Source organism: Pleurodeles waltl, chromosome 5, assembly GCF_031143425.1.
Source record: "Pleurodeles waltl isolate 20211129_DDA chromosome 5, aPleWal1.hap1.20221129, whole genome shotgun sequence".
NCBI classification, from domain to species: Eukaryota; Metazoa; Chordata; class Amphibia; order Caudata; family Salamandridae; genus Pleurodeles; species Pleurodeles waltl.
The window spans coordinates 69583516-69607273 of record NC_090444.1 but is presented as its reverse complement, the minus strand read 5'-3'; the positions used below and the strand labels follow the sequence as shown (position 1 = coordinate 69607273).

Sequence of the window (23758 nt, the reverse complement as noted above, 5' to 3'; positions counted from 1 at the left end):
GCCAGTGCAAAGGTCATGAAGATCCATCCAATGGAGGGGGGGCTGGCGAACGGCTGTCCCCATCATACATAGCAACCCTCAAAAAATGGTGAGTGAAACTAGAATATGACCAAGAGGCTTGTGCTGTAATTGACAGGTCTGCTGCAACATTTCTATATTCTTAGCGCTGGGATGACCGTGGACTGACTCATCTATGCTGACGGTTGTACGTGAGTAGTAGTTAACCTTAGACACGGAGTGTGGGCGACTGTTCTTACAAAACACATGGCGTTGTTACCCACTTGCAATTACTGTCATTGTTATCTGTCACTGAGACTTGTCCTTTCCAAGATCGGTTCCTACTGGAAGACTGGCTCGGGCAGCACTTGGGTCCAGGTGTGCGCGGCAGCTGGACTCAACGAGGGCTCTTTTTTCACTGATGTGCCGGGCACATTTCTCCCCCGCCTACAGATACCTCTGAGCACAACTGGTCACCTTCTAGTAAACCTATTCATCCAACAAGCGGCCCTTGGTTCCTCTTTATTTTTTCCATTCATTCATTTATCTAATTTGTTGAGCGCACAGTTGTGGATTCCTTGGCACAATGATAAACTGAGGGCTTAGGCAGATATTTCCAGTTGAGAAGCAGATTAGAAATACTCACTGAAGTGACAGGTCAGATTGGTGATGGCCCTTAGATGAATGGCAGGTGGTTCCATTGGCTGGGTCTAGTGCAGAGAAGGCCCGCCCCCCTCTCCTCTCCCTACTGAATTAGGCCTCTGGAAGGATCCTTGACGTTGCTGACTGCAAGGGTCTTCTCAGATGGTACCAGGTTAGTTTCTGCTTCATGAACAGGGGATTGAGACACGGATGGTGCAATGCGTAATGTCAGCCAACCCCAGACTTATGCCCATAAGTGTATTTTGTCATACTTGCAGCCAGGATCTATGCGCCATCACAAAGTCTGCCAAGAGGCTCATTCTGTATTGGTGGCTCTCCAAAGATGCACAAATGTTTTCAAAAATGATAAATTACATTGACATCACTCTGAAAATGGAGGTGGGATGATCGCGGACGCCAATGAGTTTGGTTGGTGAACAAATCAGGATGTATATATACTGTATGAGAGTCACTTAGTGCGCCCATGTGTTTAAGCATCTCTCTTTAACAAAGAATATGCTAGATAGAAGGGACATTTTCTATTTATTGGTGTATCCATTCAGAGTTGTCTCTCCAGGTTGTGTCTGTTTTGAGTGTCAGCTGCCTTCAGGTGGATAGTCTGACCAGACCTCTGCAGCCACACGTTGCCACTGCTTGCACTGTTGTCGCTAACAACCTTATGCTTGTTTTCATCATGTTTAATGATGCTTAATATGCATTTATCTTTACAAGTGTTTGCCTATGTCGAGTCCTTCTGTGTACAGCACTTGTTGATTGCCATAGATCCCCCTGTGTCTGCTGTGTCCAGGTAGCGTGGGAAAGCTCCCTTCTTGGACAGGAGTGTTTCCAGAACTCCTCCACTTGAGTGTCTCTCTTCTGTTCAGCATCACCCTGACCTCCTGGGTTTTTGCTTCACTAGTCCCGGGGGCCATTCTCAAGTCCAGCAGCCGTTCGCTCTAATGAGATCTAACAAGAAGGGAGCACTTGCTGAGTTGGTGTTGCTTGTTATAGTGAATGGTTGGTTAATATTATGGTCAGGGTAAATGATTGTTTAGTAATCTAGTGGTTAAAAACATTGTCAAAACAGACATTTAGGTGATTCTTTGGAGAGTCACTAGGTGAGAAAAAGCCAGGGATGGCTCCTCCACCATGGCGGAGGAGTGTCAACCCCCCCACCTGCCTCCTCAGCAGTAGCGGCAAAACTTTTACAGTAAAAACAGAATAAACTATGTTTTACGTTTTTACTGCAAAAGGGGCGGGGCTACTGGCACGACAGAGACTGAGGAGTGCTGCGCATGTATGTTTGGCCAGCCATCTCGGGTCAGTCAAACATACATGCACAGTAGGCTCTGTCCAACCCGAGCCCGCAGTGCCGGATTGGAGAGAGCAGGCAGAGGCTCCCACTCTGCCTCGGAGCGTCCAGCCAGGTCGCTCCCGTCCAATCCTACTACTGCTTTCATGCTACTGGCAGCATGGAATCAGCGGTACGATGGGACGCAGGGCAGGCTGGGAGCCTAAGCCTGTCCCTGCAGATGATTAGCGGGGAGCGGTTCAGAGGTGGCACAGCGCAGCAAAACAGGTACGTTTTTTCTTTTTCATTTATTTATTTATTATTTTTTCACGCTCCCTCATGCCGCCCCTTCTCCCTCCCGTGAGCCAAGACTGGAAAAAGCTCTGTCACTTTGCCTGGCCTTTCTTGTTCTGCTGGGACTTTAACCGCCTTGACCCTCGCCTGACCTTCCTTTTTCTACGCTGGGCAATAACCAACCTGACTCCGCCTGACCTTTCTTGTTCTGTACTGGACTATAATCGCCATGACCCTCACCTGACCTTCCTTGTTTTATGCAGGGCAGTAACCAACCTGTCCTCAGTTGACCTTTTTGTTCTACCCTGGGCTTTAACCAACCTGACCTTGCCTGACCTTCCTTGTTCTGTGCTGGGCTATAAGCGCCTTGACCCTCGCCTGACCTTCCTTGTTCTATGATTGTTTAAAACCGCCTTGACCCCCGCCTGACCTTCCTTGTTTTATGCAGGCCAGTAACCAACCTGACCTCATCTGACTTTTTTGTTCTATGGTGAGCAATAACCATCCGATGGAAGAGAGTTTCAGTCAGTGATGAGGGATGACCTGAATGAAGCTGGGAGCCCTTCACATAACAGGTCATGGTCTTAAGTCAAAGGTTTCAAGCACGCTCCAGATCCACCGTAGCTTATTTAAGGGCTGGGGTGATGTACTCTGTATCACCTACATTGGCGGTGAGGTATGCATCGATATGCCGTCTTGGAGTAGGTCGACATGGGTCATAGGAAGCCCTAGATTCAGCTCATTGCCATGCTCTCAATGATGAGGTAGGTTTCTGGTACCCATGACAGTGTCTGCTTCAGGACTGCACAAGTTGTGATTAAGTGGTTGACTGTGAGTATGGGGCCTTTTGTGGGGTACATGGTGAGTTTGGGAATCAAGCCAGTGACCCAGAATAAGTCATGTCTGTTTGATCCAAGTGACTGTAAAATGGTACTTCCATTAACATCTCCACCTCTCTCTTTTCCAGGACTACACCGATGCTCTCATCACCAACTACTATGTGAGTACTGTGACATTAACAGGTTTGGGTGGTGTTGCGTAGCCAACGGGAACCAAAAAAACAGCCCTGGGACAAAAAGTTCATCCCATCCCAAACTATACAGTGCGAGCAAGTGCACAAAGGCAGGCCAACTGCACCCTTGGGCACAGGGGATTCCAAAATTAATGCAAATTGGTGCACTTAACTTGGTCCACTTTAAAATATTTCTTGGTAACCAAACCATAAATGTTTTACTTGCAGTTTTGAAGGGGTACTGATGAAATGTTCTGTCATAGTTCCCATGAGCAGTATTTCTCTCTGGCAGAGTCATCTGTTCCTCCTCCTTCTGTTTCTCTCTCCGAAGTGACAGTGTGTGGTCAGAGCAGTTACTGACTGTGGTGGTTTCTTTCATTATTATGTGAGGGAACATGTAGGGTGTGTGATAAAACCAGGGAATAAGATGTCTGCCTCCGCAAGGGAATACCCACAAACATTCAACTTTGTAGGCATTTCGAGGTACATTTCCACATTAGACACAGTCAAATATTTACTCCTTCAAAAGACAGAAGTTCATCCCCATGCAGCCACTGGGATCGTTCGGGAAACTTACCCTAAAAAGGGAAAGGAAAATCATTTCTGCATGTCGAAAAAAAAAGATTTAAGGGGGAAATAAACTTTTGCAAACAATTTACATATTCATAAATATACACTCCTCATTTTTACCCATGCAAATGGAATCCAGATGTAAACTCCCAAGGAAATTATTGCACTGCTGCTAGGAGCAACTTTTTTAGAATTACTCCTAGAATTCCAAAAATGTCAGAAATTTACTCCAGATATGAGACTGGGCAAGCAGCTGGAAACGAAACATCTAATTCTCAACTCTCTATCGTGCCATGCTGTACATAGACCACTCACTAGTTCGGCAGAGGGATCCTTGCAGCCAGCCAATAGTCTTGGGGCCATGGTTTGGGAAACTGCACTTCTAGTGGCCACCTTTGGCAGAGATGCCCAGCCTTAGGCCACCCTCTCAGAAGGCAGGGTTATCAGTGTACCATTGGGAGGCAAACACTTGTATGCTAAGCAGCTGGTAACTGGCTCGCAGCATAGAGCCCTGCATAAGGGACGTCACTTTATCTCTGCTTTTTTCTTTCTTCATATAGTTCTTTCTCTCTCCACCGTGACTTTCCTCATCCTATTTTTGGCACCTATTACATCATTGCCTCTGCTCTTTGCTGCTTCCCCTCCCTCCTGTTACTACCTCCCTCCATGACTTCCCCTGACAAGAGGTTAATTTGTAAATAAAAATGTGCTGGTGCCCAAAGCTCTCCTTTGAAACATGGGGCTGCTGCAATTAAATGTGCGAGCCACCGAATACTGAGGCGGCGTAATTCTGAAGCCATCTCGGGCCTCTTTAACCCATTTACAGCCACTCCCTGCCCCCTCATGTCACTCTTGCAGCGTTCTGCTTTCTCCCTTTGTGAAGCTTTTTCGTTTTTCTCTTCCTCCCTATTTTCCATATGAGGCTTTGCTCCCAGTAAATGCCTGAGGCAAAAAAATAAGTGCTGGCCTTCAAAAATAAATTCCGGTGCCTTGCACCGGAAAACTACTGGCTCAAATTAAGCACTGCCCCTGAACCATCTCTGCCTGCTTTTCTGTTTTGTGAGGCTGAGGTAGAGAGCTTATAATGAACCATCATTAAATCAACAGCCGTAAAAAAAAAGGTGAAACACCCATGTTTTCTATAAAGTAACGTCAGAGAAAGTTTATCTAAAGCCATTCATATCATTGAGGTTAATAGGAATGTATCTAGTTTTAGGATAGAAACGGTGTAAGTTTGCTACATTTAAAGTATAAGCATGCAAGTATATTTGCAATGTGTGTATTCATAAATAATTCAAACGTTAATGCACGTGTCTTTTGTCTGTCGACATTGTACACGGACACAGTTTCCATCCAGCTGAGTAGGCATGCTGTGTTTTAATAGTGCTCAGAAGTATCCTCCTGACAGCATGAGCGCTAAATAAAAACAACAAAATAAATGTAATCACGCTTAGAAACGTGGGAAACATTTAGAAGTAATTTCCCCTATTGCAAATCACAATTATCTTTCCCAGAGGCAGAGTGGTACTCGCAGTGAGAAATGGCGCACAGCGAGAGCGGTGTGGCGTGAGCAGGGTGGGAGCGGGGGTCCACGGAGTGGTACATTGAAGGACGCCGGCAGAATGTGCTGAGTGTCTTTTGGTGCTGATGTTGTGTGAGGAGTGACAGGTGGCTTTCGGTTACAGTTCTAAGGGCCTGATTTAGAGTTTGGCATGTGGTTTACTCCGTTACAAACGTGACAGATATCCCATCCGCCATATTACGATGTCCATAGGATATAATTGACTCGTAATACCGCAGACGGGCTAATCACCCGATAGGGTCCCAGGCGCCTTCAGGTCCCCAAGGCTTATTCGAACAGCCAGGTCTTTAGGGCCATTCGGAATTCCGGAAGTGAGGTGATGGTCCGGAGTTACCCGGGAGGCTGTTCCTGGTCTTTGCTGTGATGTGGGAGAAAGGCGCGTCCTCCACTTCTGCTTCAGTAGAGGCAGGTTCCATGTGTACCTATTTTTTTTTTTTCTTTTTTTCTATTGACGGTGTACAATTACCTTTTAGGGCTTGCTGACATTTAAGAGTCTAGAAAAGCAGGGGAGTCAATCAGTTACTGATCACATTAACCAAGTTTAAGAATTTTTCTAAAGCCAAGATGCCTAGCAGTTAAGCGGATGGATAAAGGATAGAAATTCCATATCCTGGCAACAAGATAGGAGAAAGCGCGCTGCCCTTATGACTTCTACAAACTTTGCAAACAGGAGTAGATAGGAGGTCAGTGAATCAAATAAATTGTTTTCTGCAACCAATAAATGGGTTCTCGATAAACACAACTGTTGTAACAAATGCGAAGGCTTTTAGAAACGGAGCCAATGCAGATGTCTCAGGTGCTGAGAAAGCAAGGCATGGCCAGGGAGACTGAGCAGAAGATGGGCTGCTGTGTTCTGCACCAGCTGGGGTCTATGACATTGGTAGTGAGAGGGGACCACTTGTAGGGTGCCGCCGTAATTCAGGTGGGAACTTCCTGGGAGGGCGTAAATCAAGAGTCCACAGGATGGTAGTGTAAGCTCCTCTGAAGGATCCGTCAATTTAAAAAAAGGAGGTGGAAAAACTTTTTCAAAATAGGAGAAAGAACTGGGATGATGGACAAATTGAAACCCAGATTGTGGACTCAAGAGATGGGCTTGGGACCATGGCCAAGAGTAGACGGCCACCAGTGCGAGGTCCGGATAGATAGGAGACCTACAACTATTAGCTGTTGTCCAAACTCGGCTTGAGGCAGTATTTCTTTATCCACATTGTCACTGTAGACAGACTGTCATGGAGTCTAGATTAAGCAAAGCAAAAGTCTCTGTATGTTTGAGTGTTGATCCAGTAGTTGGGGCTAGCGCATGCCCTTACCACCATATCACACCGGGACCTCGATGTATATCTATCTATAGGTCACGATTAAAGTTTTACAATAAAACTGCAAGCCACGTCACACCTCGTGAGTTTGATATACATGGACCATATCTCCCTACAGCTTATGATTAAAGCCTCCTTAGTTTGGTAAAAAATTCAATCTTTCATAGGATTCACAGAGAATCCCTGGAATATTCGTGCACATCTATGCCGTTTGCAGATTCACAAGTGCCTAAAGAAACTAGAAGCCCATTTATTACCAAGTTTTGAACACAGTAAATTTGAGTCTGTTTGTACAGTGGGAAACGTCTGGCATGTGGTACTTGTAAACAGACGAACTCAGAAGTTTATTTGTGTACTCCTGCTTCTGCATGGAGGACCAACCAGACACAGGCACAATATCAATCCCAATGTTACATTTCCAAATACGGGTAGTAAGTACGGAAAGCCAGATTTTACCCATTTGCGAATGGGCATGTAAAACTCCACCAGTCCTATTCTGACAAACAGTGTGGGAATTTGTGAGTGCCGAGTTGGGTTTTGCACCTCCAAGTTTAATTAAGATGTGCATATTGTGTAAATCAGACCATGGGAGACTGACAAGAAAAAATACTTTGTGAAACAGGCCTGAGTGATTGACATCTGATGGAGGGAGGAATCTTGAGAGTTTGGTTGAAGCTAGGGATGAACTCAGGTGTGCTAGAGGGACCACGGGGAAACAAGCTAAGAAGCTGCACAAAGGAAGAGAAAACAAACATCTGCAATGCAATGGGGCTCGCGTTTGCTCGAGTTAAAGCTGTTAGCGTTGTAAACTCCTAATCAGACTTTTCTTGCCACATAAACTGAAAAGTAAAAGTAAAACAGTTTCACATAAGCGAGCTGATGGCCACCATGAGCGGAAAGCAGACATACAAAAGGAAACAGAAGTTTGCTCTTAGTGAAACGTATCGGCAAAAGTGCAATTATCCATGTAAGCAGCAAAAGTGCAAATATCCATGTAACAGGGTCGATGTCATGCAAAGGGCTCGACTTCTGCCCAGCGAGATCGCGCTGCCTATGCAATAAAAAGAAAAAGTAGTCCAGAAAGTATACTGAAAACGCAGAGCCTCATATGTTTTCAGTAGTTGTCCGGTGTGCTCAAGGAGGGCTAAACACCAGAAAAAGCATGATGTATGCATGCCTTCCACTAATGAAATCAAGCGAATTTTAAAAGGCAAGCCCACGAACCAACCAAACTGATGGGCCTGACATGGGCGGGGTTAAAAGCCCACAGAGAGATTACAGCAGGGACAGAGCGCTTTGCGCTCTCGACCCTAAAAATATTTGGCCTTTTCTGCCTGTCAGCATTATCCCAAATTGGGATTCCAAGTTGTGTGCAGAATTCACATCCAGTGTGATCTTTTAGCGCACGGATTTCACTAGGCGAGAAGTTTGTGCAGCTAGAAAAGCACATGTCTGAGTTTTGCAGTTCGTTATTCCGTATTTCCACATGTTGAACTATATTACTGGAGAGGTTATGCTGCAACCGGGAAATACCGAGCCCCAAGCTGCATAATTTACCGTGTGCAGCGCTACCTTCACCGATGCAGGTCACATGGAAGTGGGGAGTCTAAGAATCGGGTGAGGAGCAGAGGAGCGAGCACACGAGGCGCTATATAAGGCCGGCGGAAGCACACATCTACAGTGCTGTGGGAAGTAATTTAAAAAAATAACCCAAGGCAGGGTCCCCCGCTCAGGTGACATCCGGGGTGCAAGAAATCCAGGAAAAATGGGGGGGGGGGTAACAAAAGGGGTTCGCAGCTGATTTCTCCAATGAAGAAACAATTAAAAACATCCTAGAAAACATAACGAATTCATCATTTCAAGTAAAGTTCTAGTACCAACCTTTTCATAGCGCCCACTGGTATGGCCTCAGGCACGCGCAGGAGCCGGTGACTCTGTCACGCATCACGCGTCACCTCGTCCTGGTGCTTTCGGGGTCACATTCTCGCTTCAGTGACTGTCTCGTTCACATAGCAGGGGAGCCTGGTTTCGGTGTTTCAGGCTGGTTGTTATTTTTCGTAGTAGTTATTTAAAGAATGTACATATTACGTGTTTATTTCGTCATTTACTTCGCATTATTTATGGGCCTCTATTTCGAGTCAACACTACGCTGGTGGAACTATTTTTTCATGAGGGCCTTGTTTCAACAGCGATCACCTCTCACCCGGAAGTAGACATAACAGGCCCTGGGAAGCACCAACCACGTAATAATTGAATTCATACCCGATTTTGTCAGCGGAGTCTTCAGTCCTCATAGATGTTGAGGGTAGGGGTGCGGGGTGCTGCTGCACCCTCAAAATAACCATGCTAAAGTTCAGAAAGTGAATGAGCAATAAAAATGCCTTTACATTTTGCTTTTATCTCGTCACATTTGCTGCACATTCAAATGTAAAAGTCAAATTTCAGCCTGTGTCTTCCGACAAATTACTGCTTATTCTAACATAAAGATTGTTGTTTAGTTTTCTTTCTTCGACTGCAAATTTAGAAGATTTTTTGTAAAGTGAACTATATGAAACCCTTGCTGCGGATACAGGGAGTGTGAAAGGAAAGGCTGTAGTGTGTACATTTTTTAAACACTCAACATGTAAATATCTGTGAATGAACTGTACAAATATTTTAAATGATTTCAGCACGAATAAAGCACATATTTTACTAATTCTGAAGTGTGATGAAAACAAAGACTTTAATAGGAGTAAAATAAACCAAGACATATCTTTGGTGATGCGCAAATGATAAATATTCACAGAAGCACAATTTCCACACTTTACGTTTGTGCCCTATATAGTTTTATCAGTAAAACTAAATGTCTGTGTAAATTTAGTGACCATTTCAATAGAAAATGTGCCGTCTGTAAATGAGAGGACACTCCCACACCATGCTTTAGTAATATATTAGCAGCAGTATGCTCCAAAATGCGCAAACAGCTACATGCCTTACTTTTACCACTCTCCTGCTGAATGTTCGTAGCTCATTCATTTGCCACACTTACTCTTTGCGTGATGCTTGGGTTTTTCACAAATCCTAGGACTTCACTGATATAACCCCTTGATGGACCGTCGGCAAAGCACTCATTAACAAGCTTGACTACGGCAACACTCTATGCCGGAATCTCCAAACAACTCCTACACAGACTCCAGACCATAACACCGCTGCACGACTCATACCCAACATCCCACACCGCACGCACATCACACCGCACCTCAGGAAGCTTCACTGGCTCCCAGTCACAAGCGCAGCCAATTCAAACTTCTCAGGCACACATACAAAGCCCTGCACAACACAGGACCAGAATACCTGAACAGCCGCATACACTTTCACTAACCCACCAGACATCTACGCTCTGCCTCACTCTCACGTGCACACATTCCCCGCATCTGCAAAAGCAAAACCCGAGTTGCTTATTTTCCTATATTGCACCCAAGACATGGACGTCCTCCCTCAACACAGCCCCCTCCTCACTTCTTGAGTTCTGCGAGAAGCTGAAGATCTGGCTCTACGTATAAGCACCTTGGGGTCCACAAACCTGCCCAAGTGCCTGGACACCCTCTCAGATAATCAGTGTGCTATAGAACTCAATATAACATTGATGGCCGCACCCTATTACACTGATATGTGTCCGGTTCGACTCCCACCCCTCTCATCACCAATCTGTAGTAGTGCAGCTGAGACACTGAATCAAAATAAACAATCAGTTATTAAAGAGAAAAAAGAAAGGACTAATGAACACAGAATAAAAGGAACAGATTACCTTACGTCCCCTGAAACAAATCCACACTTTGTCCTGGTGATATATGGGCCTCTCAGAAAGGGGTCAGGAGGGGCACAGGGGTTATTAATCTCCAGGCCTTGTGCTTTTTCTGGGTGCTGATCTTGAGCTGCTACATTTATTTACATATTTTAAAGTAAGCATGGCCTTTGTATTAATGATGGGACAGCTAACATGGTTAGATGGTGGCTAACATGGTTAGATGGTGGCTAACATGTTTAAGTGATGGCTAACGTGGTTAGATGATGGCACACATGCTGGTTCTTTCTTCTCATTCCATGCAGAACATTTGTTCTTTAATTTTGAAATGGAGCATGTTTTTGTGAGGGCCCTGCTTGAGTTTCTTAACCCCGGCCTTGCACAAGCACGTGACGTGCCGGACAACACCCCTCATACAGTTCAACATCTAACAGCATCAAACAGCACACACGTTCTCCCTTTCTCCTTCATTGTTGCACTCGGGGAGCCTTGGGAGGACTAGAACGTGGTAGGGGAACCCTCTGCAATGATTACTCTCCACAGTACAGCGAGTGCACGTGCCGTGCAGAACGAGCAGTGTGGCTGTAGACTTTTGTGGGACATTGGCTTTGGTCCAGTGGCCCTTTATGGGACCAAAGAAACAGCCCGCACACAGATCACTTCAAGCTGGCCCATCTGGCAGTGCCAGTCCATCAGTGCCAATGAGTCACTCCTATAACTTGAGCCCCACCCCCTGCCCCAGCTAGGGTGGGTTTTCCTGTCCCCTGTATCCACTGATCCTATCATTGATTCAGACACTAACCGTAACCCTGCACTGATACCAGTATCTACTGCTCTTCTAGTACTCGCTGGTACCAGCGCATAGTACTGGCGCTGTTTTCTTAATTACTTACTTCAGCTCAATTAGACGAATCTGCATGAAACTTTCTGAAAACAAAATGCCACTCACGCTAGAGCTTGGAACGTTGCGTGCAGATTGTTCGTAGAATTTCCATTTCCTTGTGAAATTGTGATAAGGAACACTTGCAAGGTGAAAAAAGGCAAAAACTTCCCAAAGATCATATCCAGTGGGCATGGAGGACAAAAGCAGTGGTAGAAGTGGTAGAAGGCCCGCCCTGTGCCCATTGACCACTGAGTGAAGGGGCATTGGACACAGGGATACTCAAAGAGCACACCCTGTGCCCAGCAGGCACTAAGGGCAGCAGTACTGAGCACAGGGCATGGACTAGGACCATACCCTATGCCTAGCAGGCACTAGGGTCAGCAGTACTGAGCACAGGGCATGGACTAGGGCCATACCCTGTGCCCAGCAGGCACTAAGGGCAGCAGTACTGAGCACAGGGCATGGACTAGGGCCATACCCTGTGCCTAGCAGGCACTAGGGTCAGCAGTACTGAGCACAGGGCATGGACTAGGACCATACCCTGTGCCCAGCAGGCACTAAGGGCAGCAGTACTGAGCACAGGGCATGGACTAGGACCATACCCTATGCCTAGCAGGCACTAGGGTCAGCAGTACTGAGCACAGGGCATGGACTAGGACCATACCCTGTGCCCAGCAGGCACTAAGGGCAGCAGTACTGAGCACAGGGCATGGACTAGGGCCATACCCTGTGCCCAGCAGGCACTAAGGTCAGCCGTACTGAGCACAGGGCATGGACTAGGGCCATATTCTGTGCCCAGCAGGCACTAAGGTCAGCAGTACTGAGCACAGGGCATGGGCCATGGACTAGGACCATACCCTGTGCCCAGCAGGCACTAAGGGCAGCAGTACTGAGCACAGGGCATGGACTAGGACCATACCCTATGCCTAGCAGGCACTAGGGTCAGCAGTACTGAGCACAGGGCATGGACTAGGACCATACCCTGTGCCCAGCAGGCACTAAGGGCAGCAGTACTGAGCACAGGGCATGGACTAGGACCATACCCTATGCCTAGCAGGCACTAGGGTCAGCAGTACTGAGCACAGGGCATGGACTAGGACCATACCCTGTGCCCAGCAGGCACTAAGGGCAGCAGTACTGAGTACAGGGCATGGACTAGGGCCATACCCTGTGCCCAGCAGGCACTAAGGGCAGCAGTACTGAGCACAGGGCATGGACTAGGGCCATACCCTGTGCCTAGCAGGCACTAGGGTCAGCAGTACTGAGCACAGGGCATGGACTAGGACCATACCCTGTGCCCAGCAGGCACTAAGGGCAGCAGTACTGAGCACAGGGCATGGACTAGGACCATACCCTGTGCCCAGCAGGCACTAGGGTCAGCAGTACTGAGCACAGGGCATGGACTAGGACCATACCCTGTGCCCAGCAGGCACTAAGGGCAGCAGTACTGAGCACAGGGCATGGACTAGGGCCATATCCTGTGCCCAGCAGGCACTAAGGTCAGCAGTACTGAGCACAGGGCATGGACTAGGACCATACCCTGTGCCCAGCAGGCACTGTGGTCAAGGATGCTGAGCTGCATCGATTGTTTGCCCTCCTTGCAGTAGTGGACCATCATGTACAGAGTTCCAGTGATCCTATGAAGTCTGCCTCTGACTGCCATTGTAACCAACCCTGCTGTAGTTGATGCTTTGGTGATTATTTGCCTCTAATCCTCCTTCCTACCGTAATGTTTCTTGCCGACTAAACTGGCCCTTCTGTTTAGTGGTCCCTTTTTAATTGCGCACGTGATCCATATAGTAATTGTGCGTTTATGCCTTCCTTCTTCACTGTGCATTCATCCAGTATTCCACGTGTTCTTCTGTCCTTTGGTGTGCAACTCCTGCTGTTGTGATGGATGGAACAGTATCCTGGGTTTGTTGAGGAGGATGTAATTTGTGAAGTCTGCTTTTCATAGAAGTCATTTGCAGTGCCTGTGGCCAAGGGCATCGCCATCGTTTGGAGGAAGGGGATGTGTTGAGCGGCCTTACCCACCCTTTGTGGTGACTGTGGCAGAAGAGAGCAGACCACCCAGGTTGGACCGGCATCGCAGTATCTGTTGGGATCGCTGATCCCTGATTCAAGTTAGGAAAGAGCTGAAGAAACACCTCTTTAATAGACACAACATCCCTCACAGTAACACCCCCCTCTACTCTCAGACCCCAGCTTCCCCTCCAGTCACTCAGGGACTGTATCTTAGGCTTTGAGTCTCTTTAGTGCTCTGCTGCATTTCAACTAGGTTCACATTATATGAATAATGCATACATAGAAACATACATATATACATGCGTAAACCCAGCAAGAGTCGTTGACTGACTAAAGGACCCTCTGAGGGAAATATACATTCCCTGTGGATGATGCTGTTATAGGATGTCTGCCATCACCATGGAACCAGAGACACTACAAATATGATAGAATATTTGTTACTTAGAGATGTAAAGGTGCATGCAGAAAGATATACTTCAAATAAATTGGTTCCTCCAAAAATTCAAGTGCTACCCCAGACTGTCTGGTTGATATGATCCCAGTGGCCACTGTTTGCGATGCAAGCTGGCCTTGTGAGCCAGGTATTCATTTTCTTCTTTGACTTGGAGTGGAAGCTTTATACACTTGTCACAAGAAGGATCAGATTAGACACAGAAAACTTGGCAGCCCTCTCGTAAACTCAGATCAGACTTGAGGACCGAAGGCCTGCTGCTGCTGCGACTTGAATGAGGAGGAGGACGACTGCCCTGCCGTTTGACAGCCGGCGTTGAATTGGCTGACGCACTACAAAGACATGCTGCTATGAATGCTTCAGTGTAGTTTGCTGTCTCAGAGAGAAATATATCCAAGACCAGAGTATTCCCGTCACTGTCTCATCTGACCAATGAGGAACCTTACTGTGGGTGAGGCTCTTGCAGGTTTCTCCACGTCTTCCTGAGACGGAAGTGTTCACTCTTGACCCGAAGCCTCTTGGTGCGAAGGGAAGAACATAAGAACCTGACCAGGTGGACTGGTTTGCAGGATGCATTGGCGGGGTGAGTCTACGCTCATCTGTGAATAGTTCTCTGTTTGATGTGGCTGAGAGGCTGCAGGTCCACCCCCACTTGACCAGGTGCACTTGTTTGCAGTATGTATTGGCCAGGGTGCTCTCTCTTCCTGTGTGACTAGTTCTTCCTCTGTTTGACCCAGAGGCTGCAGGTCTGAAACATCATTTGCTCCTGTGGTATAACTCTTTTAGTTCCTCAAGCATGAAAGTCACACTTCTTGCCTTTTATACCCCACACACCTTTCAATGCCAAGGGAAGCTGTCATAACTGTAACAAAAACCTCCATGTGGCAACATTCAAAAGAGGACTGGCACTCGCCAATAGCCTGATTTGCATATGGCAGGGTCCAAACTGACGTGGTATAGTGGGCAAAAAAACAATTGGTTGAAATGTTACCACAAGCGATTGCCAGTGGTTAGACAAATTGCAAACAATCTCCCATCACCTTTTGTATGTTTTATTTAGCACCCTTAGTGGCTGAGGGTATAAACAAAAGTGGATCTTGTGCCGTGCCACCATAACCAGGCTTCACCTGACCGAAGAGCCCCGATCAGGGTAAAATAGGTCTTGGGATGCTTGTGTTCCGGTTTAGGAAGTGTGGGAAGCTGGCTCTGTATATATTACACCAAAATGAGGTATAATGTGCAGAGTCCAGCGGATCCCCAGAGGCTTTACAGACGCTAAAGTTGATAATACTAATGCTCTCTTTTGTGGTTGTGTGGTCGAGCCGTTAGGCTTATCAGAGGGTAGTGCTAAGCATTTGTTGTACGCACACAGTCAAGAAATGAGGCACACACTCAGTGACTAACTCCAGGCCAATGTTTTATGAATCGAAAATATACTATGTTACTTTTTTTTTCTAGAAATAAAAGAATCTTTGCTGCAGGTAAGTACAGTTCCAAGAATGTATCACTTTCAAGTATCAAATGCAATTTGTTTAGAATTCACAGGTAAAACAGTTTACAGGTAAGTAATACTTTTTAATTTAAAAAGTGGTCTGAGTGCAGTTTCTCATGAAAAGCAATGCAGTCCTAGGGGAGGAAAAGTAACAACACAATTTGCAAGTAAGTACTCGACTTACAACCCCAGTCTCCGGGGGTTTGGGTGTCCACAGGGCTAAATTTAGGGAGACACCAAGGGTGCACCACCAGCAACACAGGGCCGGTCGAGTGCAGAGGTCAAAGTTGGTGTTGGGCGCCCAAAGGTATCCTATGGAGACAAGGGGCATTTAGTAAAAAACAGCTTGCACCTAAGTACCTGTGACTTCAGGGCACAGACCTGGGGGACGAGTGGGGGGGGGGTTGGATCAGCACTGTGGGGGCCACAGGTCAGCACCAAACACACGCCCTCAGCGGTACAGAGGCAGCCGGGTGCAGGGTGCAAAGTAAGCACAGCATCAGATGGTCAATGCTTTTCAATGTGGGAACCCCGGGAGTCACAAAGATGCTGCAGGCTTAGTTCAGGGAGTCGGCTGAAGAAAAGCAACAGCTGTACAGGTAAGTAGAGAGCCCACTGGACGTTGCTGGACTGTCGGTTGGGTTCCCCAAGGCCAGGGGACTGCAGGTTCAGGAGTACCTTTAGGCGTCAGGAAATCTTCCTCGGATCTGGTCGCAGTCATGAGGGTCCTCTGGATTTAGGCTGCAGGTGTCGTTGTGATGGTCAGGAGGGTTCAGCCCAGTGTGGACTCAAGGTCAGAATCGCCTGGGGACCTTCTCTGGACCAGTGGGCCACCTGGACACAGGCTGTGGGTGTCAGGTACAGAGTAGGCAGGGCTCGCGGATCTGGGGCAGTTCAGGAGTCTTTCTTGAAGGTTTCTTTGTGGACAGGGCCACTAACCTCAAGAGATTTTTGTCCTTGGGTACGCAGGCAGTACTCTGGGGGTTTGTAGAGGTCACTGGTCCTGCAGGACGAGTCGTCTTCTTGTAGCAGGAGTCTTGAAGCTGCAGACAGGCCAGTAGGGCTGGGGCCAAGTCAGTTGTCATCTGGAATCTTCTCTGGTGGCGCAGCTCTTCAGTCCTTCTTCTTTTCAGGTCACCAGGAATATCAAGAGCAAGGTTCAGGGGTGCCCCTACCCTGAGAGTGGCTACACCCTTCCTGTGCCCACTCCCTTTAGGGAGTGGGGCACATTCCTAACCCTATTGGTTATCTTCCTCCAAAACAAGATGGAGGATTCTGCAAGGAGGGGGTCACCTCAGCTCTGGGCCCTCTAGTGGTGGTCCCAGCTGAAGTGGCCACTCCTCCTTGTGTTTACTAATTTTCCTGCCGAACCTGCAGCCAAAAGTGGGGCTTGGGGGGTGAGGGGGATCATCTCTAGCTTGAGTGTCCTGGGGCAGTGTAACAAAAGGAGCCTTTGTGGCTCACTGCCACATGTTACAGTTCCTGCAGGGGGGAGGTGTGAAGCACCTCCACGCAGGGCAGGCTTTGTCCCCAACCCCAGAGAGCACAAAGACTCTCAACCCATGGGGTCAGAAACTTGTCTGTTAGTGATAGGCTGGCACAGACCGGCCAGCCTCATGTTAGAGCAGTGGTCTCCAAACTTTTTAATGCTGCGCCGCCCCAGTTGAAAATAAAAATCTGAATTTTTCACAAATATTTTATAAAGATGGCAATGTTTAAATATGTCTAGATGTATTAAAACAGTGCAGTTGAGTACTGTTGCCATTTTAAAAATGCAATAACATGTTTCTGCTTAAAACAAAACACTGTTATCTGTGAAATGCTTCTTTTGGCCAGAGCCTGGTGCCCCCCCGGGATCACTTGAGGCCCCCATTGGGGTGGCCCACCCCCCAGTTTGAAGACCCCTTCGTAGTGGGTTGGGTGAAATACAGGTGGCATCTCTAAGAGGCCCTCTGTGTGTATTTTCAATAATCAATGCATCAATGTGGGGTTATTGAGCTTTGAAGTTTGATACCGAATTTCCCAAACTCAGTGAATCCATCATGGACCTGTGGAGTTCGTAATGACAAACTCCCAGCCCATGTGCTCAATACGGCAAAACTGCACCTACAATTTCTAAGAATGGACGTAGACACTGTAGGGGCATATTGCTCATGCAGCTATGCCCTCACCTGTTGTATAGTGCACCCTGCCTTAGGGCTGTGAGGCCTGCTAGAGGGGTCACTTACCTATGCCACAGGTAGTGGTTTGTGGGCATGGCACCCAGAGAGAGATGCCATGTCAACTTTACCTTTTTCTCCCCACCACCACACACAATCTGCAATGGCAGTGTGCATGTGATTGGTGAAGGGTCCCTTAGGGTGGCACAATACATGCTGCAGCCCTTAGAGACCCTCCCTGGCCACAGGGCCTTGGTACTGCTGGTACCTTTTACAGGGAACTTAGCTGTGTGCCAGGGCTGTGCCAATTGTGGAATCAATGGTACAGTTTAGGGAAAGTACACAGGTGCTGGGGCCTGGTTAGCAGGATCCCAGCCCACACTCAGTCGAGTTAGCATCAGATATCAGGCAAAAGGTGGGGGGTAATTGCAACAAGGTGCCAGTTTCCTACAGGGTTCCATTATTTTGTAATATGTTTCTATACTTATTTGTCAGCTCTTTGATTTTCTATGGAAATGTGTTAGAGGACCTTTGAGTAGCCATGGTGGTGCTGGGCTTACTCTAAACCTGAGTTGGAATACATATATTGCTCTTTTACGTAATTTGTGGCGGTGCTAACTATAGAAGTGCAGTTTGTAACTAGAAGTGGTCTTACTATTTTGTGAGTGGGTATTTATTCATCCCTACACCCCTCCTTACCCCTCTCTGAATCCGTCCCATTTTGTACTATTCCCCATTTTCAAGCAACTCCCCTTTCTCCCTCCAACATTATGAGGGTGACCAGACATCCCATATTTCTCCAGACAGTCGCAGTTTTCAAAGGAATGTCCCAGCGTCCCAGCACTTTTCCTAATTTTCAATAAATGTCCCAGTCTTTTGGACAAAGATAAAGTCACGCTGCAAACCAGAAATGCAACTCTCCTTTCAAGAGACACCTCTAAAGTGATTTAATTTATTGTCCTATTTGTTTCAGGCAGCACAGGAGTAGGTCCCTCTGTTTCGCAGCAGAGAGAAGACAGAGTGGGGAGGAGGACGGGGGAAGGGGGACTCTCAGGTTGGAGGTCCAGCCACAGCATATTGTATACCCTAGCCTTGTTACCACGTGAATATATATATATATATATATTTGTAAATGCAGGTAAGTGTATATATTATACACAAACATGCATACACACATACTTGTGTGTGTGTGTGTGTGTGTGTGTAACATACACACAGACATACATATACATGCATTTACATTTGCATGGCTGTGCATAAACAGGGACAGGCCAGACATAAAAGTAACAGAAAAGACTTTAGTCCTACTTACCTACTTTTATGCATTACCTGTCCCGATGTTTGCTTCTCAAAATTTGGCCCCCTTAACATTAACTACTAAAACGACATCAGCCTTGCAGAGATATTCTGACGATGGACAGCACATGCATTGTATGTTGCCAAATGGATCAGATGGCTAGCCAGCAGCACTGTACTGATCGCTTGTGCAATGTTTCCATGAGCATTACAAGGCCCCACATTATTTTGAACTCCAATGTGAGGTGGGTATCCACAGTGTCTTCATACCCCCTAAAACCCGGCTAATACACAGATTGGTTTGCTGCACAAGTTCTTCATGGAACAGGTAATCCCCAAAAAGTTGGAAGCAGCCAATAGGAGAAAAATGTGCAGTAGTGAAGTGACTTTAATTCCAACAACTCCAGTAGAAGGAGGAATTATAGGCTGGGCAGCATTAGGTTTCTTTTCTCTGCATAGCATCTCTGTGCCCTGTGGGTTGTGCTACGACGCCACTGTCTCTCGTGGCACAGATTGTGCTTGTGAAGGAACAGCATGACTGATTTGATGTGCTGCATGGGCCTGCGGTTCAGAATCACTGAAAGAGGGGGCATCACCCGATGGGAATCTGCTTGTGGAGAAATCACTTCCAGAACTCTACCCATGATCGGAGGTATTCTTAGTATTTGACCCTGACTTTAGGCCAGAGCAGCAGTGAACCTGTAAGACCCCAGTCTGTTTTCTATGTAATTTGTTTGCCAAATAATGTGTGCTATGCACCATGCAGAATTACTCTTCAAAGTGTGATTGGTTAGAAGCATGCGCGTGACATGAGCTGAAAGTGAGGATGTCGCGCAGGTGATGGTGGGATCAAAATGTATGAGCAACAATCAGCAGAAGCCAAGAATATAACCACAAAGTCTCTGGAAGAAATAAAACAGTGTCCATCGAGAAGAAACCGACAGGGGGAAAAATAATAAACAATACTTCAACCTCAAGGGGCTATCCGTGGCAGTCTGCAGGGTGTTTGTTTTGTCAGGGCTCAGTTTGTTAAAAATTTGTCGCCAGCCATTTAACCACCCATCATCAGGACCAGACAGGAGTGTTATGATGACCCATCAGCTTTCGCAGCCACGCTTTTTAGGCCCAGGATAATCTTTGTGTCGTTGACTTACATGAAAAGTGGGTCCGTTAGCACGGAGCCACTCTGTGAGTAGCAGTTTGTAGTAAATTGAAAGAAAGGATGAAATGTTGTGGCCTGTGGAAGCCCCAACTTACAAGTTCATTTGTGGAAAGATATGGGGCCCATTCAGCATTTTGTATTTGGTCAATAAGAAAAAAATGAAGGTGATCTGGTTCTTGACCGTTGATGCCAAGATTAGGAGGGCGTTATAGGAGCAGTAGGTAGTTGACTATGTTGAAAGTTGCTACAAGGCATGAAGACCTAGATGGCCAGCGGGGTCCCCACCATCATCTTCTGTCTCCTCCCCTAGCACATGGTGTTCAATTCAGCAAGACACGTGTGAGCTGAGGCATGGTACTTGCTCTTTGTAACATTTCCTGATGTCCAATAAGCGTTGTATCTCACAAAGCGGCTCGCCCGCTCATACTTTACACCATGTGTGTAATAGTAATTGACTTTGCTGTTCAGCTGCTTTGTTAACACCATGATAAAAAATCAATAAACAGATTCAAAATAAAAACTGATGGCCTAGATCACCCTGTTGTCAACTTCCATCCATATGTCATCCAAGACCAACTACCAGTGCGATGCTGAAGCTCCTCATGCCACTGGAGTCAAGCTAGCCTGGCTGATGAAGGGTGATACCCTGAAACCGGTCCCGAGATACTTGTTTCCAGTCCAGGCAGGACCTGGCTTGGCAGTTCGGGCTGGACTGTTCCCATGGGGAACAGGGTCAAGACTGATTTGCATATGACTGGGTCCAAACTGGGGTGGTATGGGTGGCAAAAAAACGATGGATTTAGGCCCAGATCTCTGTACTGGGGTGAATGTTTGACATTGTTCAGCATTCCGTCCATCACTTGTTCTTTTTCCATGATGTTGAAGCTGGGCCAGAGGCCAGCCTGAGAGGGATCCAGGATGCTTAAATTCATACCTGAAACACAAACCACAAATGGTCTTTAAGGGGGGAAGAACGGTCATAGACTTCCACAGCAATAGGTACAAATAAACCTACAGTAGACAGGATACTATTCAAAACGAATTTGTTTCTAACAAAAAAAATCTTTTTGAAATTAGACATCCAGTTCGTAACAGAATAACATGCCAGCATAGGTGCTCCTAAAAGTGACACAGCACAGTGCAAATGCAAGCGATTGAGTGAAATAATAGTGCACATTATTTCACTCAGTCACTTGTACTGTATGCATATTATTCTGATACAAACTGGATGTCTGATTTAAAAGAGGTAATTTTGTTAGAAATACATTTGTTTTGAATAGTATCCTGTCTACTGTAGGTTTATATGCATCTGTTGTTGTGGAAGTGTAGGGTTACACTCCCCCCTTAAAGACCATTTGTGTTTTATTTTTAATGTTACCCAGGTCCTAGGGTTATTAGGTAGCCCCATATACTTTGCAATTAAGCCTGTACCTGAGCAGCCGCTGCTGGTTCCAGCAATCGAGAAAGGAGTAGGCATTATTGGACATACCCCGAACTTGTGGGTTTAGAGTTGGCTTCTTCAACAAGGAGTGAAAAATGTGGATATATGTTGAGGGGTTAACAAGGTGGTGGAGCCGGTAATCCATGTACATCCATCTGCCAACATTCTGGAAGGCAGCTCCTTGACTAGCCATGCTGGGCAGGGATACTGCCCTGGGCCTTTTGGCTGACTTGACCTAAAAACATACTATAGTCGTCAGTTGCCCGTGGTGTCTGCGGAAGAAAGGCCTGTGAGCCTGGCAGCGCCTGCCTTGACTGGTGAGCAGCGGCGGCTGCTGCAAATCTCAAGGGGAGGGGCAGACGGGGGAGGATGAAAAAATAAAAACAAAACCTTAACTGTTCCTGTCACTGCCACGTTGCTTCTCTGCTCTTCTCCTGGTGTCCCAGCATTCACTGGGACACCAGCACAGGCTCCCCATGCAATCCTGGCGCTGCTTTCATGCTAAACCTAGCATGAAAGCAGCACCGGGATTGATATGAGTTGCTTGTTCTGCTGCTCAGACACTATGTGGGAGCCTGTGGAGTTCCTCCAGCCCGGTTGTGTAGTACCGCCGGGTTGGAGAAACCTAAGTGCGCATGTGTGTTTGGCCGGCCTGAGACGGCCAGCCAAACAAACATGCACACTTAGTACACAGATTCCACTCCCCCCTCCGTGGCCCATCCCGCCCCTCCCTGCACCTGCTGATGGCTGAGCCAGCAGCTGAATGATAATTTGACAGTGAAGTATCGTTTTATCTTTCAGCCCCTGCCTTAACCAGGAGGGCGACTCTCTTTCACCATTGCGAAGGAGCTGCCCCTGCTGGTGAGCAACGGATGATCTGGTGAAAAAGAAGGGAAACAGCAAAATCCTTCATGGTTCGCGTCTAACTTTCTCTGCCACGTCATAAGATGTGTTGATAGGATTTAGTCTAATGCACATCTAAAAATATATCCTCTTAGGGATATTCGGTGGTATTAATAATCTAAGTGTTCCTTTTCTTTCATTCACCAAATTTGATTTTGTATATATGTTTGTTTTGTTGATGTGTGTTTTTTTTTTCTTTTAGATCTGGCCAGCTGTACAGATAGCAAATTTTTATTTCATACCCCTGCATTACAGGTAGGACAACACTGAACCCTTTCTTATGCCGTACTCATTAACAAGCTTCCACATAGGGCAAGGTCGGTTTATTGTATGTCCATGCGTTGTGCTTTAATAATAGTAACTTTTTTCTACCTCAGTGCTACCATTACTAGGCACTGTGAGTAACAAATGTTGCTCTGATCCAGTGTATGGTACTCACTTTATTTTTTCCAGAAGGATGGAAAGCTGAATCTGCCTTGGCAGGATTCAAACTCATGACCCCCAGGGTACCATGTGTCAATCACTGTGCATTTGTTCACTGATCCATCCTGGCAGCTCTTAGCAATATACCTGTATGTGTGCACCTCCAGGCTGTGGGCTGATCTTATTTCACTTCTAGTTTGTCTGCTGCGGTCAGTGCTATCTCTAATGTGATTTCACTCTGTGTTGCAAGTGTATGTATGTGCGGGCCTGTGTGTGTGTCTGTGCACTTGCGTGTGCCTTCATGTCCCATGACGTGTGGGACACTTAAACTTCTATAGTTTCCACTCAGGCCATCACCGCTGTGGGCCTCAGTCAGATGATGTACCTGAGCCACACACCTTTGGACTGGTTGACATTTGTAAAGGAAGCACAGGGAATATTTACAAACTGATATACACAGAGTGACAAAGACATCATTGGGGTATAAGTATTGGTAGCAGATTGTGTCCAGGACTATGTAGTCTGCCTACATCCCTGCCTGCTGCTTCTCTCATGAGACTCCAGATATTCTAAGGCCCAATCTTTCATTTTAAGCTAAGATCACTTTCCTGTGCCTGCTTTGAGCCTGACTGAATCCTGATGCTGATCTTGCTAGAAAACAGTTGTTGACTTTCGTGTGTTCTTACTATGCCTCTCCAGAGACCTTTCATTTTATGGCCCTGAGATCTAGAGCCCCATCTCAAATGGTACATGCTCCCCACTTCTAGTCTGTAGATAGTAGATATGCAGGTGGACAGTGTAACTTGTCATTTATGACCATTGATGTGGGGAGGGAGGGACATCATGACCCTCACAGTAATAAACAGCAAGTTACACTTGGTGCATCTGTGCACACGCTGTGTATGGTGCAGACCACCCTCCATCTCATAGCTCCTGTGTAGGACATCTAGGCTGCTGTTTGTCTTTGGTTCACCTAAAGTCTATTTAGGGGCTTTATTGAGGATTGGCATTCAGAGAAAACCAAATCATATGACT

General features: G+C 46.7%; 1 protein-coding gene across 1 annotated transcript in view; it reads left to right on the top strand.

The window, feature by feature from the left end:
- Window positions 1-23758, top strand: part of MPV17 (mitochondrial inner membrane protein MPV17) — a 279947-nt gene that overhangs the window by 252803 nt on the left and 3386 nt on the right. The window contains exons 6-7 of the mRNA XM_069233592.1: window positions 3192-3224; window positions 22503-22555. Of these exons, the coding sequence (XP_069089693.1) occupies window positions 3192-3224; window positions 22503-22555 (86 nt within the window). The remainder of the gene's footprint in view (window positions 1-3191; window positions 3225-22502; window positions 22556-23758) is intronic.